Source organism: Pan troglodytes, chromosome 1 (genome assembly GCF_028858775.2).
Source record: "Pan troglodytes isolate AG18354 chromosome 1, NHGRI_mPanTro3-v2.0_pri, whole genome shotgun sequence".
In the NCBI taxonomy this organism is placed as follows: domain Eukaryota; kingdom Metazoa; phylum Chordata; class Mammalia; order Primates; family Hominidae; genus Pan; species Pan troglodytes.
In genome coordinates this window covers 81,412,399-81,430,998 of record NC_072398.2, presented here as the reverse complement: position 1 = coordinate 81,430,998, position 18,600 = coordinate 81,412,399, and the positions used below count along the sequence as shown (strand labels likewise).

At 48.8% G+C, this 18,600-nt stretch overlaps 1 protein-coding gene across 8 annotated transcripts in view; it reads left to right on the top strand.

Annotated features, from left to right (window-relative positions):
- RCSD1 (RCSD domain containing 1) overlaps positions 1 to 18,600 on the top strand; it is a 76,195-nt gene that overhangs the window by 49,393 nt on the left and 8,202 nt on the right. For 2 of the 8 annotated variants that reach the window (XM_009437149.5, XM_016931742.4), the window contains 5 exons: positions 4,472 to 4,573; positions 5,990 to 6,079; positions 10,646 to 10,717; positions 14,698 to 14,901; positions 17,702 to 18,445. In XM_009437149.5, coding sequence (XP_009435424.4) covers positions 4,472 to 4,573; positions 5,990 to 6,079; positions 10,646 to 10,717; positions 14,698 to 14,901; positions 17,702 to 18,445 — 1,212 coding nt within the window. Of the gene's footprint in view, positions 1 to 4,471; positions 4,574 to 5,989; positions 6,080 to 10,645; positions 10,718 to 14,697; positions 14,902 to 17,701; positions 18,450 to 18,600 lie in introns of all 8 variants that reach the window. The other 6 variants (XM_063811701.1, XM_063811671.1, XM_009437160.5 and 3 more) reach the window with 3 other exon arrangements.

The window sequence follows — 18,600 nt, the reverse complement described above, 5'->3', positions numbered from 1 at the left end:
GATAGTAATGGTCAAACATTGGGATACATTGAAGAACTAGGGATAAGTAAGGACATAAAGGAAGATTCTAGAGTCATTGCAGTATTTCAGAGAGATTCTATGGTGGTCTTTTTGAAGTGATGATTTAAGCATGGTCACACTGGAAGGGGTGATCCCCTTCAGTTCTGGAGGAGTGAAGAAGCAAACATACCTCAGACCTTTGAGGCTCTGGGCTCTGGCCTATTTCTGGTGAGAGAGAGAAACTTCCTTTTGGCCAAGAGCATAGTTCTTCCAGCCCCACACTGGGCTCTCTCACTGCATCTTCTCTTAAGCTGTAGATGATGACGCCTTCCCTGGGGCCTTGTTTCCCTAAACCATAGCCCAAATGCTGGGAGATACTGAGACCTTGGACGAGCGCAGAAGGTGGAGAGACAGGGCAGAGCCTAGGAAGCAGGTAGAGCCTAGTCTGGCCTGTACATAAAGGTCTCATTATGTGGATGGTCAGCAGTATCCAAACCGTGTTTACGCAACATGGCAACAGCGGAGGGGAAGTTCCATGCTGTCCAGACACAGGGGCTCCTCAGTTCTCGGAAGAAAGTCCCATAGAAATAGAAAGTAAACACCAGAGGTGATTTTCTCCTAGCCTTGGCAAAGTCAGGCCAGACAGTAACCACAGGCATGGTTTCCGAGTTACCTGGCATGGCCCAGCTGGAAGGTAGCAGGGAGGGCTTCGTAAGCAAGACCTGGGCCCAGGAAGATGGAATACAGGCCTGCGATCTGTAAAGACAGTGTGAGCTAAAGCAGGGCACAAAGGGAGATGAGTGCAGAAAACAGATCTAAGACATGGAAAATGGCCCAAGAAGAAAGGACAAGCTGAAGTCAAGGCAATGACCAGGACCTGGAGGGTAGATGCTGGCAGGGGAGGGACTTACATCTGGGTATGGTCCATGGGGGTGAGTTGAGGGTGTCAGTGACTTTGTGAGCAGGTACCCAGGCCCTGACACCAGCAGACCAGGTCGGATGGGAGGAGGAGGAGGAGGAGGAAGAAACCAACCTTAGATGAGCCCTGTTTTGTTTTGTTTTGTTTTGTTTTGAGGCAGAGTCTCTGTTGCCCCAGGCAGGAGTGCAGTGGTGCAGTGATGTGAGCAGGGCTTACTGCAGCCTCGACCAACTGGGCCCGAGTGATCCTCTCTCCTCAGCCTCCTGAGTAGCTGGGACCATAGGCACACGCCACCACACTAGGCTAATATTGTATACAGATGGGGTCTCTCTTTATTGCCCAGTCTGGTCTCGAACTCCTGAGCTCAAGAGATCCTCCTGCCCTGGACTCCCAAAATGCTGGGATTCCAGGCTTGAGCTACTGTGCCCAGCCAAGCACATGCTATGTTTCAGGCTCTGTGCTAAGTACTTTATGGACATCACAGGAACAGAGAAAGAACATTTAATCCAGAGAGGCTAAGGGTGTCTCAGGAAAGTCTGGGAATAGGTAGAGAAACTGAAGTTCTCAGACCTAACAGTCAAGGTGAGGGTATGGCCTTAGCGGGACTGCCGTGAAGAGCTCCTGGCCCATGGCTGAGGTGGTATGGTGCTGAGCACACCGGAGGAGGGTTAGCAGCTGTACCTGCCAGAACTGCAAGGCAGAAATCTAGGCAAGGCATCAAACAGGCTGAGCCACCAGCCCCGATTCATCCCCAAGACCACACTTCTTCCATTGCAGCTATGCAAATCAGAGGCTAATAATAATGTTGAGATTTGTATAGCACTTTAGAGTTGCCAAGGCACTTTCACAAATGATGCTACTTAACAGATGTCCATTACTGGAGTCTCAGGAGTTGGAGTCAGATGTTTCACAGATTACCCTGTTTGGCCTGTTCTGTGTGACTCTGGCTGTCACTTGCCTTCTCTGGGTTTAATGTGCCTGGAGGGCAGACGGTAATAATCAATCAGTCTTCTGCAACAGAGGATGGGAAGTGTCTGGAGAGGGGCTGATGGTGACAGGATCTGCCAAGCTTCGACAAGCTCTGGAGTCCTTAGTCTAAAGAAAAGCCGTTCACTAGGCTCCAGGAAAACAAACTCAGAGGTAATAGAATCTTTCCTTCAACCCAGCTTTTAAGCCCTAAGTGCTTCCAGAAGCCTCAGAGTTCTCTCACTTCTGAGCCCCTTGCCAAGGCTAGTTTTGAGACAGGGAAGTAAGGGAGGAGCTTTTGATTCCTATACAGCTCTATTTTTAACTGGAATTTATCTTCCTGCTCCACCAGTGATTGGCGCCTTTGAAACTGAGGTAAAGCGCACTGTCAGCAGGACCCAAGCATAAATAGCAGGGGACAGAGAGACTGATCTGTGATGTGGGCAGGAAGTTAGACAGATGGACAAACCAATCAGCCAGCGTCTTTGCCAAGAACAGCTCAATTAATTACACACTGTCCCCAAGCCTCTCTCTCGTTGTTCCATTCTCTGACTTCCTTATGTGGCAAGTGTGAGGGTAAAACGTGTCAAGTCTAGGAGCCCTTCCCAGTGGGGAACTCATCAGGGTGGGGCCTCGCACTCCTCGGCTTTCCCCCAGCATCATGGGGAAATCTGGCATCTTGAATAGAGGTGAATCCTTTTATATCTTTATGCGAAATCAGCATTTGGTGTTTAGGCTGGTTTGGAGATGAGCTTGAATTATAGCAACCCACAGTAAAGGGGTACCTGTCTTTTCCTCCAGAACAGCTGTTTGCAGATCGGAAAGTCCATGGCCCCAGCAGTTCCTTCAAATCCCTAAACGAAGCCTTTTTTTTTTTTTTTTTTTGAGATGGAGTCTCATTCTGTCACCCAGTCTGGAGTGCAGTGGTGTGATCTTGGCTCACTGCAACTTCTGCCTCCCAGGTTCAAGCAATTCTCCTGCCTCAGCCTCCCGAGTAACTGAGATTACAGGTGCACACCACCACACCCGGCTAATTTTGTATTTTTAGTAGAGATGGGGTTTCGCCATGTTGGCTAGACTGGTCTCGAACTTCTGACCTCAAGTGATCAACTGCCTCGGCCTCCCAAAGTGCTGGGATTACTTGCGTGAGCCACCATGTCTGGCCTGTCAAAGCCTTCTTCTCAAAACTTTGCCCCATTAACTTAACTTCCCTGCTGGAAGTGGCTGGGAGGTGAGGAGATCTGCCCCTCCCTTGCTCCAAGGGGACAGCATCTTAGAATGACTAAAGTTATTTACTTTGGAGGGAGCACCCAAATAAGAAAGCTCGGAGACACCACTTTTAGCACAAAAGGAGGGCCATGGAAGAGTGTGTATGTGTGTGTGTGTGTGTGTGTGTACAAGGGAGTAAGCTCGCTGCTGGAGGGAAGCATCCTTTGTTTTTGTAGACCACGAGAGCCAGGGAAAGGCAGAGATGGACTTTCTCAGACAAACTGCTGCCCAAATCCTCCCATTTTCAGACTAGACGTGAGGAGGGGAAGTGCAGGGGGAGTTCGAAGTCTGTGTAAGAAATGCTGCCACCATGGTGACAAAAGACAAAAACCTAATGTCTCCGGGACTGGACATGTAAAAAATCTTATTCAAACCAAGTGGTTATGTAGGCCTCCTGTAACAAGGCAGAAATGAACTGGCCATTTCCAGCATCACCGACTTACTCTGTGTGTCTTGGTGACAAATGGTACATGAGAATAAATGGTGTCCTGGGGTGCATCTTGGCCTCTTCAGGGAACCTGGGGGCACCTCAATGGAGGGACAGCCACGGTAAACTGATGACCGCACTGGAGGCAAGACTCACCGCCAGTAACAATAACAACCACCCTTCCAAAGCATTTGCAATGAGCCAGGCCTTGTCCCAGCCCTCTGAGTATATAGCAAATCATTTAATCCACAAAACAACTGATGAGGGATGTGCTACAGCCATCCTTGTCAAGGCACAGAAAGGCTAAGCCATTTGCCCCAGGTCCCCAGGCTGGTAAGAGATGGAGCAAGTCAGTGCTTGAATCCAGGCAGTTTGGCTCCCATCCACTGTGCTATCTGCTCTCGTGTCACTTATTTATTAATTCCACAAATACTTACTGAACGCTTCTTTATCCATGGCACTCAAGTAGGGAACAAAAGACACATATATATGTGTTTCAAGTTCAATAAAGGGCATTTGCTCACCCTTGTTCAGGAGGTAAGGAGACTCGTACACTGTCGCAGACGTTGCCCTTTGCCGGTGGGGTCCTTGAGGAATGAGAAAATTGGACCTGTACTGCCTCTGACATCCCAGGGCACCCCTCCAGGACAGAACCAGGTTTTGTTTGTCTCCAGGTCCCCAAAGCCACACCCCGGGCCAAGAGCATTGTAGATATTCACTAAATGTGATTGACTGAATTTTTTAAGTCCTTGAATGCAGGAGCCAGTTGGATAATGCTGTTAAAATACCTCACTGTCACAGCATTCCTGCTTGCGGCCACAAAACAGGTGCCTTGCATGGCATCTGGTACCCATTTGCTGATTAACTGTTTCTTCTTCTCCATTTGCCAGGAAAGACTGGCAGAGACCAATGCCAGTGTGGACAACTCGGCATCCCCCTCGGTGGCCCAGCTGGCCGGGCGGTTTAGGGAGCAGGCGGCTGCAGCCAAGGAGGTGAGTCAGGCCGCTTCAGAGCAGCCTCTTCAGCAGCGGGCAGGAGGAAAGGGAAATCTGGTCAGGCCCAGTGGAGAGGGAGGGAGGAGGCTTGGTAGTTACCAAATTAGGAAGAGAAGCCAGGGGCTGGAGGGGTTTCTCTGAATGTGAGGAATGTCTCACTGCTGCTGTGCCTGGACAGAATCTGTCCCCACCAGGGTGAGGCTTGCACTCTGGCCAGGAGGAATCAGACACAGGGCAGAGATGGGCATCTGTATCCATTTCCATCTTGATCATCCACCTATACAGACTTAGATCTTACACAGCTGTGCCAGGCCTGGACTGTGTCAGAATAAAGAAGTTCCTACAGCCAGCTCCTGCCCTGTAGCCAGAGCAAGGCAAGGCTGGGGCAGACTCCAAACCGAGAATTGAGAAAGAAGAGAGGGCTTGAAGGAAAGCACATTCAGATAGGAAACCAGGGATCAGGAAGGAAGAGCGTCCGGTGACCAGTAGAGGAAAGTGTGACAAGGGAGGGTCTTAACTTTGGAGAGATTTGGGCTAGATTTTCTTGAGTCATGCAGTGTGAGAAGCTCATTAGAAGTGAGATGAGGGGGCCGGGCGTGGTGGCTCACGCCTGTAATTTCAGCACTTTGGGAGGCCGAGGCAGGCAGATCACTTAAGGTTGGGAGTTCGCGACCAGCCTGACCAACATGGAGAAACCCCGTCTCCACTAAAAATACAAAATTGGCCGGGCGTGGTGGCACATGCCTGTAAGCCCAGCTACTCAGGAGGCTGAGGCAGGAGAATTGCTTGAACCCAGGAGGTGGAGGTTTCAGTGAGCCGAGATGGTTACATTGCACTCCAGCCCGGGCAACAAGAGCGAAACTCAGTCTCAAAATAAATAAATACAAACAAGTGAGATGAGGGAAGGGTGCCCCAAGGTGGAGAGAAATCTGTCGTGGCCCCTTGGGGCAAGTGAGTACTTATTTGCCTTGCATTTTTAGGTGCACTATTTTGGGGTTTTGTTTTCCCATCTGAAAGATCAGGTTCATAATTTCTAGACAGTATAGGCATGTCATAAAGGATAAAGAGAGCATTGATCTCAGGTGCTGGCACTGCCTGAAAACTGAATGTGATTCAGGTCGGTGAATCTCAAGTAAAAGTGGATGTTCTAGCAGGAAAGGAAATGGAGTGGAGAGGGTGAAAGTCAAAATGGGTAGATGGTAAATAGAATTAATTTAAATAGTAAGCAGGCTGTCCCAAAGACACGCAGTTCCCTTCCTCCATTCTTAAATATTCCTACACTTCCCTAACATCCTAACATTCCTAAATCCCTAAACCTTCCTGAAACCAGTTTCCACTTCCTTGCTCTTCCTCCCTGTTGCCTGATCAGTGCTCTCTTTTTCTCTGTGTGTCTGTCTGTCGCCCTCCCTCCAGACACCAGCCAGTAAACCAACCCGAAGGAAACCGCCCTGTTCCCTCCCCCTGTTCCCCCCCAAGGTAGACCTGGGCCAGAATGGTGAGGAGGTAAGTGCTGCTGTTGGGGCTCAGAGGATGCTGTGATGGGTTTTCTTTCCTCTTCTTGAGGAAAGTTTGGAGGAGGGGGCACCAAACTCATACTTTAAAGCTCAGACTCTGTGCAGGGAATTTCTCCATTTCAGAGTGAATCTCCTCTTAAATGTTTCCTGAATCATTTACTTTGGAAACTAGGCTCCTCCCTGCTCCCTTTTACTGAGGCTCCTTTATGATTTGTCAAGGACACGAACACTATTTTCCAAGCCTGAGAATTTTAGCAAAGAGAATGGGTCATATATTATTAACAGACCCAATTCAGGAGCCAGGAATGTTCTGTTTTATTCCCAGATCTGACTTAGGTGATCTTGGAATAAGGTGTGGAGAAGGTACCTGGAAAGGGGGCTACACTTACATAGGGCAGGACGGAAGCATGAGAAAACCCCGTGGTTCTGCAGTATCCTTGTAAAGCCTGGCTATTGTTCAAGATCACTGGAAGAAAACCAGAGCGCACAGGAGGCCTCGTTGCCCTCAGATATAAATAGCCAACGTTACCAACATAATAAAGGCTCTGGTATCATAGATCATAGCCAGTAATAGGTTCTTAGCCTGCATATTCTCCTATCTTTATTTATCTAATTGTAGCTGCAGGAGTGCCTTCTCCACACCTTATGCCAGCAACCCATGAACCTTCACTGTGGTCATAGTCTGTGCCAGAAATGGATTTGTATGTTCTGTCATCTCACCTGGGAGGCCAACCCCAAAATACAGCAAGCAAGCCAAAGACAATGTCATTCCCAAATTCCACTTCAACAACCTCTTTATTCTCCCCTTCTTTTTTGGGGACCAGCATCCTGACAATAGCCATTAGGTGCCCTATGTGAACTTGGGCAAGCATCTTAATGCCTACATTTTCTCATCTATAAAGTGAAACAGCTGAAATAGATCAATGGTTTTCAAGCCTTTTTGTCAACCTAAGGCTTATAAACAGAAGCCCACAAGATAAAGCAGAAACTCATCGCTGCCCCAGGCCAAGTGAGATGGGGGAGGGGAGGCCTGGAGCCCCAAATGCTCTCAGAATACTCTCTCCCCACTGACCAAGGGTCTTATTCTTGGATGAGAACCCCAAGGAGCACAGTTTAAAAACACTGAGGTTTTCCTTGGGTCTCTTCAAGTGCCAACAATATGATTCTGTGGCTTTATGGGGTCATCAGCCAGTGCTGTGACCAAACACATACCAACAACCTCTCTTTCCAGAGAATTAACTTCTCTTTCCAGAGAATCAACTTCTCCTTGTAACCTTCAACCTCTGGGCTCAGTGTCTCCACTGCTATGCAATGGGTTGAGGTTATGGCCACTCAGAGCTTAATGTGAGGCTGCCCCCTGATAGCCTGGGCTTGGCCCAGGAGAAGTCACCGCACCATACCGAATCATTTTTCTTATTTGTGAAATTGAGGACAAAATCACTAACCAGATAGATCAGGGAGGCTGGCTAGGGAAGTTTTATCCCCTAGAGTAAAAGCAGAGGGAGTTAGGCTAGTGATTGGGTTAAACAGCTCCATCCTGGCAGCTCTGTGGAAATGCATTCACAGGTTTCACCCCATGGGACACATCACCCAGAAGTTAAATGGCTTATAATGGCCAAGGGCTGGTTAAGTCCAAGGGTGGATTTTAGAAAGTCCTGCCTGGAGTGACAGGCTGCTCGCACATTGAAAGGACACTACCTCCAGGGATCAATGACTTTTCGTGGCCTTGAAATTCACATAGAAGCAGGGCGTAGTGGCTCACGCCTGTAATCCCAGCACTTTGAGAGGCCGAGGTGGGCGGATCACGAGGTCAGGAGATTGAGACCATCCTGGCTAACACGGTGAAACCCCGTCTCTACTAAAAATACAAAAAATTAGCCAGGCGTGGTGGCAGGCGCCTGTAGTCCCAGCTACTCGAGAGGCTTAGGCAGGAGAATGGCGTGAACCCCGGAGGCGGAGCTTGCAGTGAGCCTAGATTCTCGCCACCGCACTCCAGCCTGGGTGACACAGCAAGACTCCGTCTCAAAAAAAAAAAAAGAAAGAAAAGAAATTCACATAGAAATAAAATGAGCAGCCTGCTTTGTCTGGCAGGGCTAATTGGAGGCTGCTGTCCACATTTCTCCTTCCATACTCCTGTAGCTCAGCCTGCAGAGGCTCTAATGCTGGAAACCTTGGGGGCCTGCAGGGAGGGCCCCGGTCAGGCTACCCCTCGGTTCCCAATGCACAGTGCCAGGAAGGGTCATTTCATCCCTGCCCCGCTATGCTTGCTCAGGTCTGAGACAGTGGGGTCAGCCCCCTGACAGCACCTGCTGACTGCAGGGCCCCTCCTGATGGCAGGGTGACCAAGAGTTACCCCTCTCTGGAAGAACCAGCCGAAGTTGGGTGTTTAATGCAGCCACAGATCCTGCCTCCTATACTCAGAAAAGGCTGAAAAGCATTCCCATCTGGAAATCAGTCCGTAGTTTCTAGACGTGGTAATAATGTCATGTAAATACAGCTATATATATACATATACAGGGATGGAAGGCTGGTTTTTCTCCACCGGATTGTTAGTCTCAGCCGCTTGCCTGAAGCCCCTTATTAAACCGTAAGGGAAATGATGCCACCTGCTGTCATTTCCAGGAACTGCACTAGAGGCTATTTTGGATTCTTTCTGCTTTGCAATTCAAATCAATAGGGTTTTATGGAGCATCAGCTGGGTCCCCAGTACTATACTGTGTTTAAGGGGCAGGGTCCACTGAATTTCCACAGACTTCAGAAATCAGTGGTCAGCTGGGGAAGAGAAGAACTAATAATATTACGTGAAGTGAGCTTTATCAGCAAAATTGTTGCTGCAGTTTCTAAAAGTTTCTCTGAAAACCCCAGCCCGTGTGAAATTTCCCTGTAAAGCACAGAAACCAAGGGCACTTCCATTGGGGCTGGAAGCTCTTTATACTCATCCTAGATAAAAAGCTCCTTGAAAGACTGCTATAGGAACATACCCGACAGTGAAGACACATGGAGGCAGAGGCAGCAGGAGTCCTTAGAATCATTTATTCCCGCCCAGCTGCATCTTGGTAGAGGAGGCTGAGGCCAAGGGCTTCGTCTGGCTCCTGCCAAAACTAGAATTAGAAGGAGTGGGGATCCTGTAAGTCCAGCCCACGCTCTCCCTTGGTGTTGGGCTGTAAAAAGATCACGAGGAGTTCAGTTGGGTGAGCCTCCCTCCTTCCATCACTAAAATACAATCATCTCACATTATAAATATCTCAGAATCTTCCTAAGAGATCAGTGTAGTTCTTCTTATTGTTCAGGAAAATTAGTACATGGGGTCAAGGAGCAGGTCATACACATTGGTCTCCACACTATGGGGAGATCCCTCCTCTGCCTTGGCCTCTGTCCAACCACATGGAAGTCATCCTCTTCCTTTTCTTCATCATCATCATCCTATCACTGTCACCATTCTCACATGTTTGGGGGGATTTTACGCAAAACGCAGAGTTAATATTTTTACATGATATGGATCCCGAAGGCAGACAAGATTCCTGGCATTCATTCATCACAAAAATATCTACAACTAACAGAGAGTACGTATGATTATGTAGCACATGCATCAGCCACGGACTGCTCCTGCCACCGAGACTGAATCATGCTCATCTTTGTATGACCCACACAATGTCTGGGACGTAGTAAATACTCAGTAAATGTTTACTTGGTTAAAAAGAATATTCAGGCTGGGCGTGGTGGCTCATGCCTGTAATCCCAGCACTTTGGGAGGTGGGTGGATCACCTGAGGTCAGGAGTTCGAGACCAACCTGGCCAACATGGTGAAACTCTGTCTCTACTAAAAATACAAAAACTAGCCAGGCATGGTGGTGCATGCCTGTAATTCCAGCTACTTGGGAGGCAGAGACAGGAGAATTGCTTGAACCCAGGAGGCGAAGGTTGCAGTGAGCCGAGATTGCGCCATTGCACTCCAGATTGGGGAACAAGCAGGACTCCGTCTCAAAAAAAAAAAAAAAAGAAAAGAAAAGAAAAGAAAAAGAATATTCAAATATTCAACATTTTGGAAAATCATAATTTATAAATCGTGCCATCGATGGGATTTTCCAAAATATCACTGGGTCCAGGGAGGAATTCCAGTCATACCTCTGTCATCCTGGTCTGGTTTCTTGTTGTGTGTGTGACAAACAGGATGGTAATTTTTGCCCTTTGTCTTTGAAATCCCCCAAATTGTTGATTCACAGTGTTGAAGGTCATGAGGTGAAGATCTTGCTCAGATATAGTTTTCCTTCATAACAACAATGAAGTCACTCTTCCTGGGAGAGACCTTCTGTGTTAAGGATGTCGGCGCTGACTTCTCTAATTCTGATTTGAAGATCTTGCTGTGGTGGGATGAGGGAGGGAGGGGGAAAGTTCACGTCACCCAGGCCCTAATGAGGTATGTGGGCTACTGAACTAATGAGAAAGTGGCAACACCAACTTCTCTTCTCCTTCTGCCTGTGGCTTTTGGGTTCCAACCAGAATCCCACTTTCCTCACCTTACTTATCTGGTTGTTTTGGTTGATTTGCTCCATAGAAATCACCACCCAATGCGAGCCACCCTCCTAAATTCAAGGTCAAGAGCTCGCCTCTGATTGAGAAGCTTCAGGTAAGTGCAGAATTCATTGTCTATTGCTACCTTTTATCTAACTCCACTTCTTATCCAAAATTTGCATGACTTTGAGGCTCATAGGGGTAGCCTATGTGTCACCTGCATAATTGGCCCCAATAATCAGCCAGTGATCAAATTGCAGTAAACGATAAGGATCTCACAGCCCTGCCTGAGGGAAAAGAACTAACATAAGGACCACATCAAGCACAAGCTCATGTATTTGACATTTAGTGGTGGGGGTTGATGGGTAACGGGATACCTCAAGAGTCTGTATGGGGCTGGGCTCACCCCTATAATCCCAGCACTTTGGGAGGCTGAGGCTGGAGGATCACGTGAGCCCAGGAGTTCAAGACCAGCCTGGGCAACATAGTGAGACACCATCTCTACAAAAAAATTTTAAAATTAGCCAGGCATGGTGATGTGCACCTGTAGTCCCAGCTACTCTGAAGACCAAGGTGAGAGGATCGCTTGGGCCCAGGAGGTTGAGGCTGTATTGAGCTGAGGTCACTTCACTACACTCCAGCCTGAGTAACAGAGCAAGCTCCTGTCTTCAAAAACGAAAAGAAAAAAAAAGAGTCTTACGGGAAAGGACACCATAGTTGCCATAAACACTTCTGAAATAGCCAACCCCTCTCTCCCAAGGCCTGAATGCAGCCACAAACCATTTCAGCCCTGCATAGGGCTGGTGTTCAGTTGCTGCACACTGCACCAGTCTGGACAAATTTGTTGTTTGGGTAGTATCCTGTCCAACCTCTCCACCAGTAACCCTGTGTGCCCAGAGCCCTCACCTCCCGTGCCCAGGGCTGGCTGGCTCCCTGGGACTGTAATTAAGCAGAAGACACTGGCCCTGAACTCACAGTCTTGTGGAGACAGAGCTTTCACAGGTGATATAATAAAAGGAGCTAATGCCAGAGATCTCCACTGCGGGTCACTGCCCAGCTCCTGCTGCTCAACACCAGGGTTTCTCAGCCTTGGCATTACTCGAGCTGGATAGTGTTTTTGCAGGGGCTGTCTCGTGCACGGCAAGATGTTTAGCAGCATCCCTGTTCCTACCCATTGATGCCAGTAGCACTCTCCAACAAGTTGTGACAATGAAAAATGTCTCTAGACATTGTCAATGTCCCCTGGGGGCAAAATCGTCTCCCACCCCAGATCCCAGGTGAGACCCACCATTCTAGAATTTCAGAGCAAGAAGAGAGTAGAGTGGGCCAGAGTAATTAATGAATGTTTTATGAAACACCTATGTCCTGAGCCCATCCTTAAGGAATGCGTGGCTGAAAAGGAGGGAGGAAGATGTTCCCCGTGGGGGAATGGCAGAAGCTAAAGTGCAGAGGAAAGGCAGGCATGTTATGTCCAGGTGGGGGCTGTAGGAGAGGCTCCTGTTTTCACCCCACCCTCTGTCCAGCCACCCAGGAGAAGGAACAAGGTGCTTGTGCACCATACCTCCCATCCAGGCCCAACTAAGAGCACCGGCTCACCAACTTCATTCTGAAGGCATCAGAGGTGTCAAGACGAATAGCCACAGCCTCTGTAGTTCCCAGCCATGGGAGAGCCTAGGGATTTGGATCCCAGCCTGATTGGGGGTTAAGGCAAGCATCTCTGGTTTCTGGCCATGAGCCTACCCTGTGGAGGGTGGGGAGGGCTCTGCAGTGTCTACCTGAAATTTAATTCAAACTGAGAAGCCCTGATTCCACCCGGCTGCAGGAATAGGGTGGTGCTACCTGTCACTCCAGGAGGCTGCAGGGCTCCTAAATAAGTAACAGGGGTCTCTCAGAAGGGATCCCAGAACTCCAGCACCCCTCCTAGCATCCAGCTGAGGGATGTAGCCCCAGACTCCTACCTCTGCCTCCCTGTAGCCCACCCTAGCCCTCATTCAAGTGCCAGAAACCAGTTACCAAATGTTCTGTACCCTGTAGTTTTGGACCCATTCCTTTTTCCAGTCATTAATGAGTCTTTTGGGGAAACACAACAACTTGAGAATGTGGTTTGGATGTCTAGTTGTTCAATCTCATTAAGATTGTCAGCAATAGAATGACAACTTAGCCAAATCCCACAGGAAACTTACTTCGTTGGGAATATGTGGGAGAAACAGCTAAGAAATGCGTCGCCAGCTAGATTTTCTTCTAACTATTCTACTGAATGAATTATGAACTAGGGATTTTCTTTTTTAGGATGGCCCAAAATTCACAATTCAACTTTTCTGCTATCAACATCCATTTTATTTGCAAGCAGTCTTACAGAGGGAATTTCTCTGCTTGAAATTTAGAGAAGAGCATTTCCTTTAAGGTCCAGTGAACCCCCTCTGTCATGAAGCCCTCTCAGCCATGCCAGCATATCAACCTGCACGGCAACTATGCTCCAAATCCTCTCCTGGGTACTCCCCATATGCCGCTTTTTTTGTTTTTTTTATTTTTTTAGACAAGGTCTTGCTTTGTTGCCCTGGATGGACTCAAAGTCTCAAACTCCTGGGCTCAAGCAATCCTCCCACCTCAGCCTCCTGTGTAGCAGGGATTACAGGCACACACCACTGCACCCAGCTTCATATGCTGCTTTTTGACGTGGTTTGGGCTAGTATGCTATTTAACTTTCGTATTTTATATATTGAACTCTTACCATGACTCAGTCTTGTCTGTATGATACCTTCTTTCTTAAGATCACAATGAAAACGCTAACACCCTTCTAAACGTGTGCAATGCTTTCAAGTCTGCAAGTCCTAAAGTATACATAGGAGTTCTCCAGGACAGCAGAGTCTGGCTAGTAGGAGGTGGGAAGGTGGCCAAGGGGAGCTGGGAGGGAGAGGGTGTGAGTATGGGGCAGGAGAGAGTACACAGGGACCAGATAGAAAAGACTTAGGAAGTCAGGCCAAAAGGTTTGGACAGACAAAGAATCTGAGATTCGGAAAGGCTATTGGACTTGCTGAAGGCCTGAAGGTCACACTGCTATTAAGTGAAAGATCCAGTATTTAAAGTCAGATCTGTCGGTATGGAAAACCCATGTACTTCCCATTGCACCGTCTGCCCCTCACACTCCATCCCTTCTCTGTGAAGTCTCAAAGAGGCTCTGTCTCCTGGTTCAGCACTGCCACAGGGTCTGCAGGACGCAGCTCTGTGGTGATTTGGGAATGCAGAGGGCAGGAGAAGCACCCTAGATGGCCTTAAAGAGGATCGGACTCTCACGCACGTTCTCCCCATGGACGCCTTCGGGCATCTGGGACCACCTGCCTCCTCCCCAACCAAACTCAAGACTCCCTGAGGCTTTCGTTACCTTTGGGTGACTCTCCCATTTGGCTGCCTTTCATTTTGATCGGGTCACACCTGTACCTTGATATCCCAAGTGGTGGCTCATACTATGGTGTGTCCCACTGCCTTCTTCCCAGAGCTCAGTGGCCTACTGTGTCCACCACTCTGCCGTCTATTAAGAGGGAACCTGATACCTGGAGGCTGAGGGAGAATCAGACCCGGTGTGAATCTCAGCGCAGATCCCTTAGCCACTTTCTTGATTGTGCAATGAGAACACGGCTGAACGTGTGGGGTTGCTGTGGAGGACACAGCTACATGTGCCCTGCAATAGTAGGCATCTAGTGGGAGTGAGTACTATTGACTCTGATGAGAAAGGGGATCACAGAGCCTGACTTCCTGTGAGATCCTGGTGCCACAGGTGCTCCTGGCAGTTGCTGCTTCGCCACTTTGTTGATAAGTTGAGCTTGTTCTGGGAAATTTTTGTTGGATCCTCGTCAGTGCTGGCTGAGCATTTTGGAATGCAGCCTGTGGCAAGCCAGGTAGCAGAGGAGGATAGAGTAGGCAATGCTTCCAAGAGCAGGCCAGGATGGGACAGTGGATAATGGGTTGGGAAGTAGCATGAAAAGCCTGGTGTTACCTAGTCTCAACCAGGCCTGAGGCCAGATAACCAACAAGCTAAAGTAGAGGCTCTGATCTTCTCCCTAGTCCTATTTGAAATTGTTCATCTTTTCTTGACAGGCCAATTTAACCTTTGACCCAGCTGCTCTACTGCCTGGGGCCTCACCCAAGAGTCCTGGACTCAAGGCTATGGTGTCGCCATTTCACAGCCCACCTTCTACCCCCAGCAGCCCTGGTGTGCGATCTAGGCCCAGCGAGGCAGAGGAGGTGCCTGTCAGCTTCGACCAGCCCCCTGAAGGCAGTCATCTGCCCTGTTACAACAAGGTAAATTCTAGCTCCAGATTATGGCGGTGTGTCTGTGGAAATGTGGGCACTGGCACCCCTGAATTTTCTCTACCCTGTTGTCCTGGAGAAAGGAGGAAACATTCGGAGTTACTGTCAGAGCTGCGTGTTAACCCAAGTGAAATTTCTCCTCTCCTTTGCAAATGATCCCTGAACTAGGATCACCTTTTTCCTCGACTGACTGGCTCATCTCCCCTCGCTGTAACTGTGCCATTCAACCCCAAGACAAGCCTGGGGGATGGCGTGCTCTCTCCTTTGTGGAGAAAGGTATGGAAATTCAGGACTGATCCCAGCTGCATAGTTCATTAATGTCAAAAGCTGAACGCAAAAGCTAAAGGCCTGATCAGTGATTGGCACAGAATGCTGGGCAGTATCCCTAGAACTCCAAAACGTCTTGTCTGGCCTGGTGTGAATAGTCCTAAGTGTCCCAGTGTGGACTCAAATCATTCTTCCTGCAGCTTGCCCCAGTTAAAGAACATCCAAACTGTTCCCTTTGCAAAAATGACATGGCAGGGTGCATTTCTACAGATGCAACCCTGATCCTCTGTGTGAGCTTTCATCACATCCCTCGCCCTGCTGGGAGGAGGTAAGGATCAGAGATAGGGGCCAAGCAGGTAGCCAACAAATGTGGGCCAGGGCCAAGCAGGGGCCAAGACTTCTTGGGGTCTGGTGCCAGGGAATGCTAAATGGGTGTGGCTTAAAATTAATGATGGAGAAATGAGATCTTCTAGGCCATTCTAGGAAGTCCAGCTAGCAAAAAAAAAATCAAATGTGTAAAAACAGGGAGGACTCAAGGAAATAAACTAGTGGTAAGGAGGGGTTCAGGCAGGCTTGAGCCTGCCGGCTAGGGCCAGAGTGGAAGTCCCCCAGCCAGGGTGATGGAGACCCCTGAAGGCAGAGAGGAACCTTCAGAGAGAGCTGCATCTTCTCACAGGGTGAGGCAGGGAGGGAGGAGCTGCTGCCTGGTCATAATGCCTGGAGGCTTCAGCCTTCTGACAGCAGCAAGAGGAAGTTATTTTGGAACCCTGCTGGTCATGAGGGCTGGGGCCTTGATACCTTCCAGAGCTGGCCCAATCATGGTCTCAAGAAAGGGCTTGGGAGGCCCTGATAAACCAAGTATTCATTCCATACTTCTTAGATGGGGAACTAGGATTGACAAATACCAAAATGTAAATCAGTGGGAAAATAACATTTACAAAAATTTATTTTACACACTGATTTTTTTTTTTTTTTTTTTTGAGGCAGGGTCTTCCTCTGTCACCCAGGCTGGAGTGCAGTGATGCGATATTGGCTCATCGCAACCCCCACCTCCTGGGCTCAGGCAAGCCTCCTAGTAGCTAGGACTACAGGCATGCGCCACCACACCTTGTTTTGTATTTTTTGTAGAGACAGGGTTTTGCCATGTCTTCAACCAGGCTCCTGCAGCTCCTGGGCTCAAGTGATCTGCTGGCCTATGCCTCCCAAAGTGCAAGGATTACAGGCGGGCACCACCACACCCAGCCCACTTACATACTGATTTTTAAAGGATGCATCACTCTAGTAGGTAGGGTATCTGATGTGAACATTTCCATTGCACCTTTGACTCAGTCTGATAAGCTGAGAAGAGGCCTGATTCTGAGAATCACATGCTTCCCAGAGAGATCACCTTCAGGCAGCTCTGCTGGTGCTCCTGAGAAACAGCTTCTGACAGTGGTGGACCTGAGTTCTAGAAGCAAAGGAATCTGGCTGCTCAGGTTTCCCAGTATCCACCAACTTCATGGCGGCAGGAAGGGCAGAGTTAGGCAAGAGAGGAAGCTGGTCACCAGGTCTCCAGCTCAGCACCCCTGAGGTCCCTGCACCAGGTCCTGGCCATCAGCAGGTCTCTAACCCTCTTCTCGGTGCGATTCATCTTTGTCAAAGTATAATTTTCAAAAGTACAATTTTCAAATTTTTCAAAATTTTACAGTGCAATAAAATCATAAGTTATCTTTTTTACTGGATAGAAAGCATTTTGCATCTTCACAAGATAAAAGTCTGACTCTTATGCAAAATAGAGAGATTTTATTCAATATGTCAATTTATGAGGAAACTTGTAAGATGGTAAAACTTAGTCAAACAGCATTTGAAGAACTGGTTATTTATAGATAATTAGACAACTTCTTTTTTTTTTTTTTAATGCGGGGTCTTTCTGTGTTGCCCAGGCTGAAGTGCCATGGTGTGATGACAGCTCACTGCAGCCTCAATCTCCCAGGCTCAAGCTATATTCCCATCTCAGCCTCCCAAGTAGCTGGGACCACAGGCATGCACCAGCACGCCCAGCTAATTTTTCTTACTTTCAGTAGAGATGGAGTCTCGCTACATTGCCCAGGCTGATCTTGAACTCCTGAGCTCAAGCGATCCTCCTGCCTCAGCCTCCCAAAGTGCTGGATTATATGTGTGAGCCACCATGCCCGGCAAGAATTTTTTTTTAAGTGTCAGAATAAAATTACTAAATTAGACACCGAACTGATTAATGTTTTACAGTGCAATAAAATCATGAGTTTTTGTTTTTGTTTTTTACTGAATGGAAAGCATTTGCATCTTCACAAAATAAAAGTCTGCAGGTCACCATGTGATTTCACAATCCCACACGGCTCTAACCTATAATAAATAGCAAACAATGATTCGTTCTCCTGGAAAATTAAATGGTCCTTGTGTGGACTTGTGAAGCAGTGCACCAGACTGACGTTGAAAGTGCATACAGTCCTCCTCTTGGCCTTTTTTTATGAGTTTTTGGATAACTTTCCTTAACACTTTCTTCTAGGTGCGGACGAGGGGCTCAATAAAAAGGCGCCCTCCCTCCAGGCGATTCCGAAGGTCACAGTCAGACTGTGGAGAACTTGGAGATTTCAGGGCGGTGGAGTCATCTCAGCAGAACGGTGCTAAGGAAGAGGATGGGGATGAAGTGTTGCCATCCAAGAGCAAGGCCCCAGGATCCCCTTTGTCCAGTGAGGGAGCAGCGGGAGAGGGAGTGAGAACCCTGGGACCTGCTGAAAAGCCTCCTCTGAGGAGGTCACCCAGCAGGACAGAGAAGCAGGAGGAGGACAGGGCCACAGAGGAAGCCAAGAACGGTGAAAAGGCCAGGCGGAGTTCAGAGGAGGTGGACGGCCAGCACCCGGCCCAAGAGGAGGTCCCGGAACCGCCCCAGACCTCTGGCCCAGAGGCAGAAAATAGGTGTGGGAGCCCCAGGGAGGAAAAGCCAGCTGGAGAGGAAGCAGAGATGGAAAAGGCTACAGAGGTGAAGGGGGAGAGGGTGCAAAATGAAGAGGTAGGACCTGAACATGACAGCCAAGAAACAAAGAAGCTGGAGGAGGGAGCTGCAGTGAAGGAGACCCCCCATAGTCCCCCTGGAGGAGTGAAGGGCGGAGATGTCCCCAAGCAGGAAAAAGGCAAGGAAAAACAACAGGAGGGGGCAGTGCTCGAGCCAGGCTGCAGCCCCCAGACCGGCCCTGCCCAGCTGGAGACCAGCAGTGAGGTCCAGAGCGAGCCAGCAGTCCCCAAGCCGGAGGTAGGTGGCCTGGCTCGTTCACATGCAGAAGGCAGTGCCAGGACCAGTGTGTGCCTCTGTCACATGTCCTCTTCCGTACAGTCCCTTCATAAATCAGCTCGACATGCAGAAACAAAGGTGCCAGGCTCCTGCCTCGTGCCAACTTGTTGGAGAAA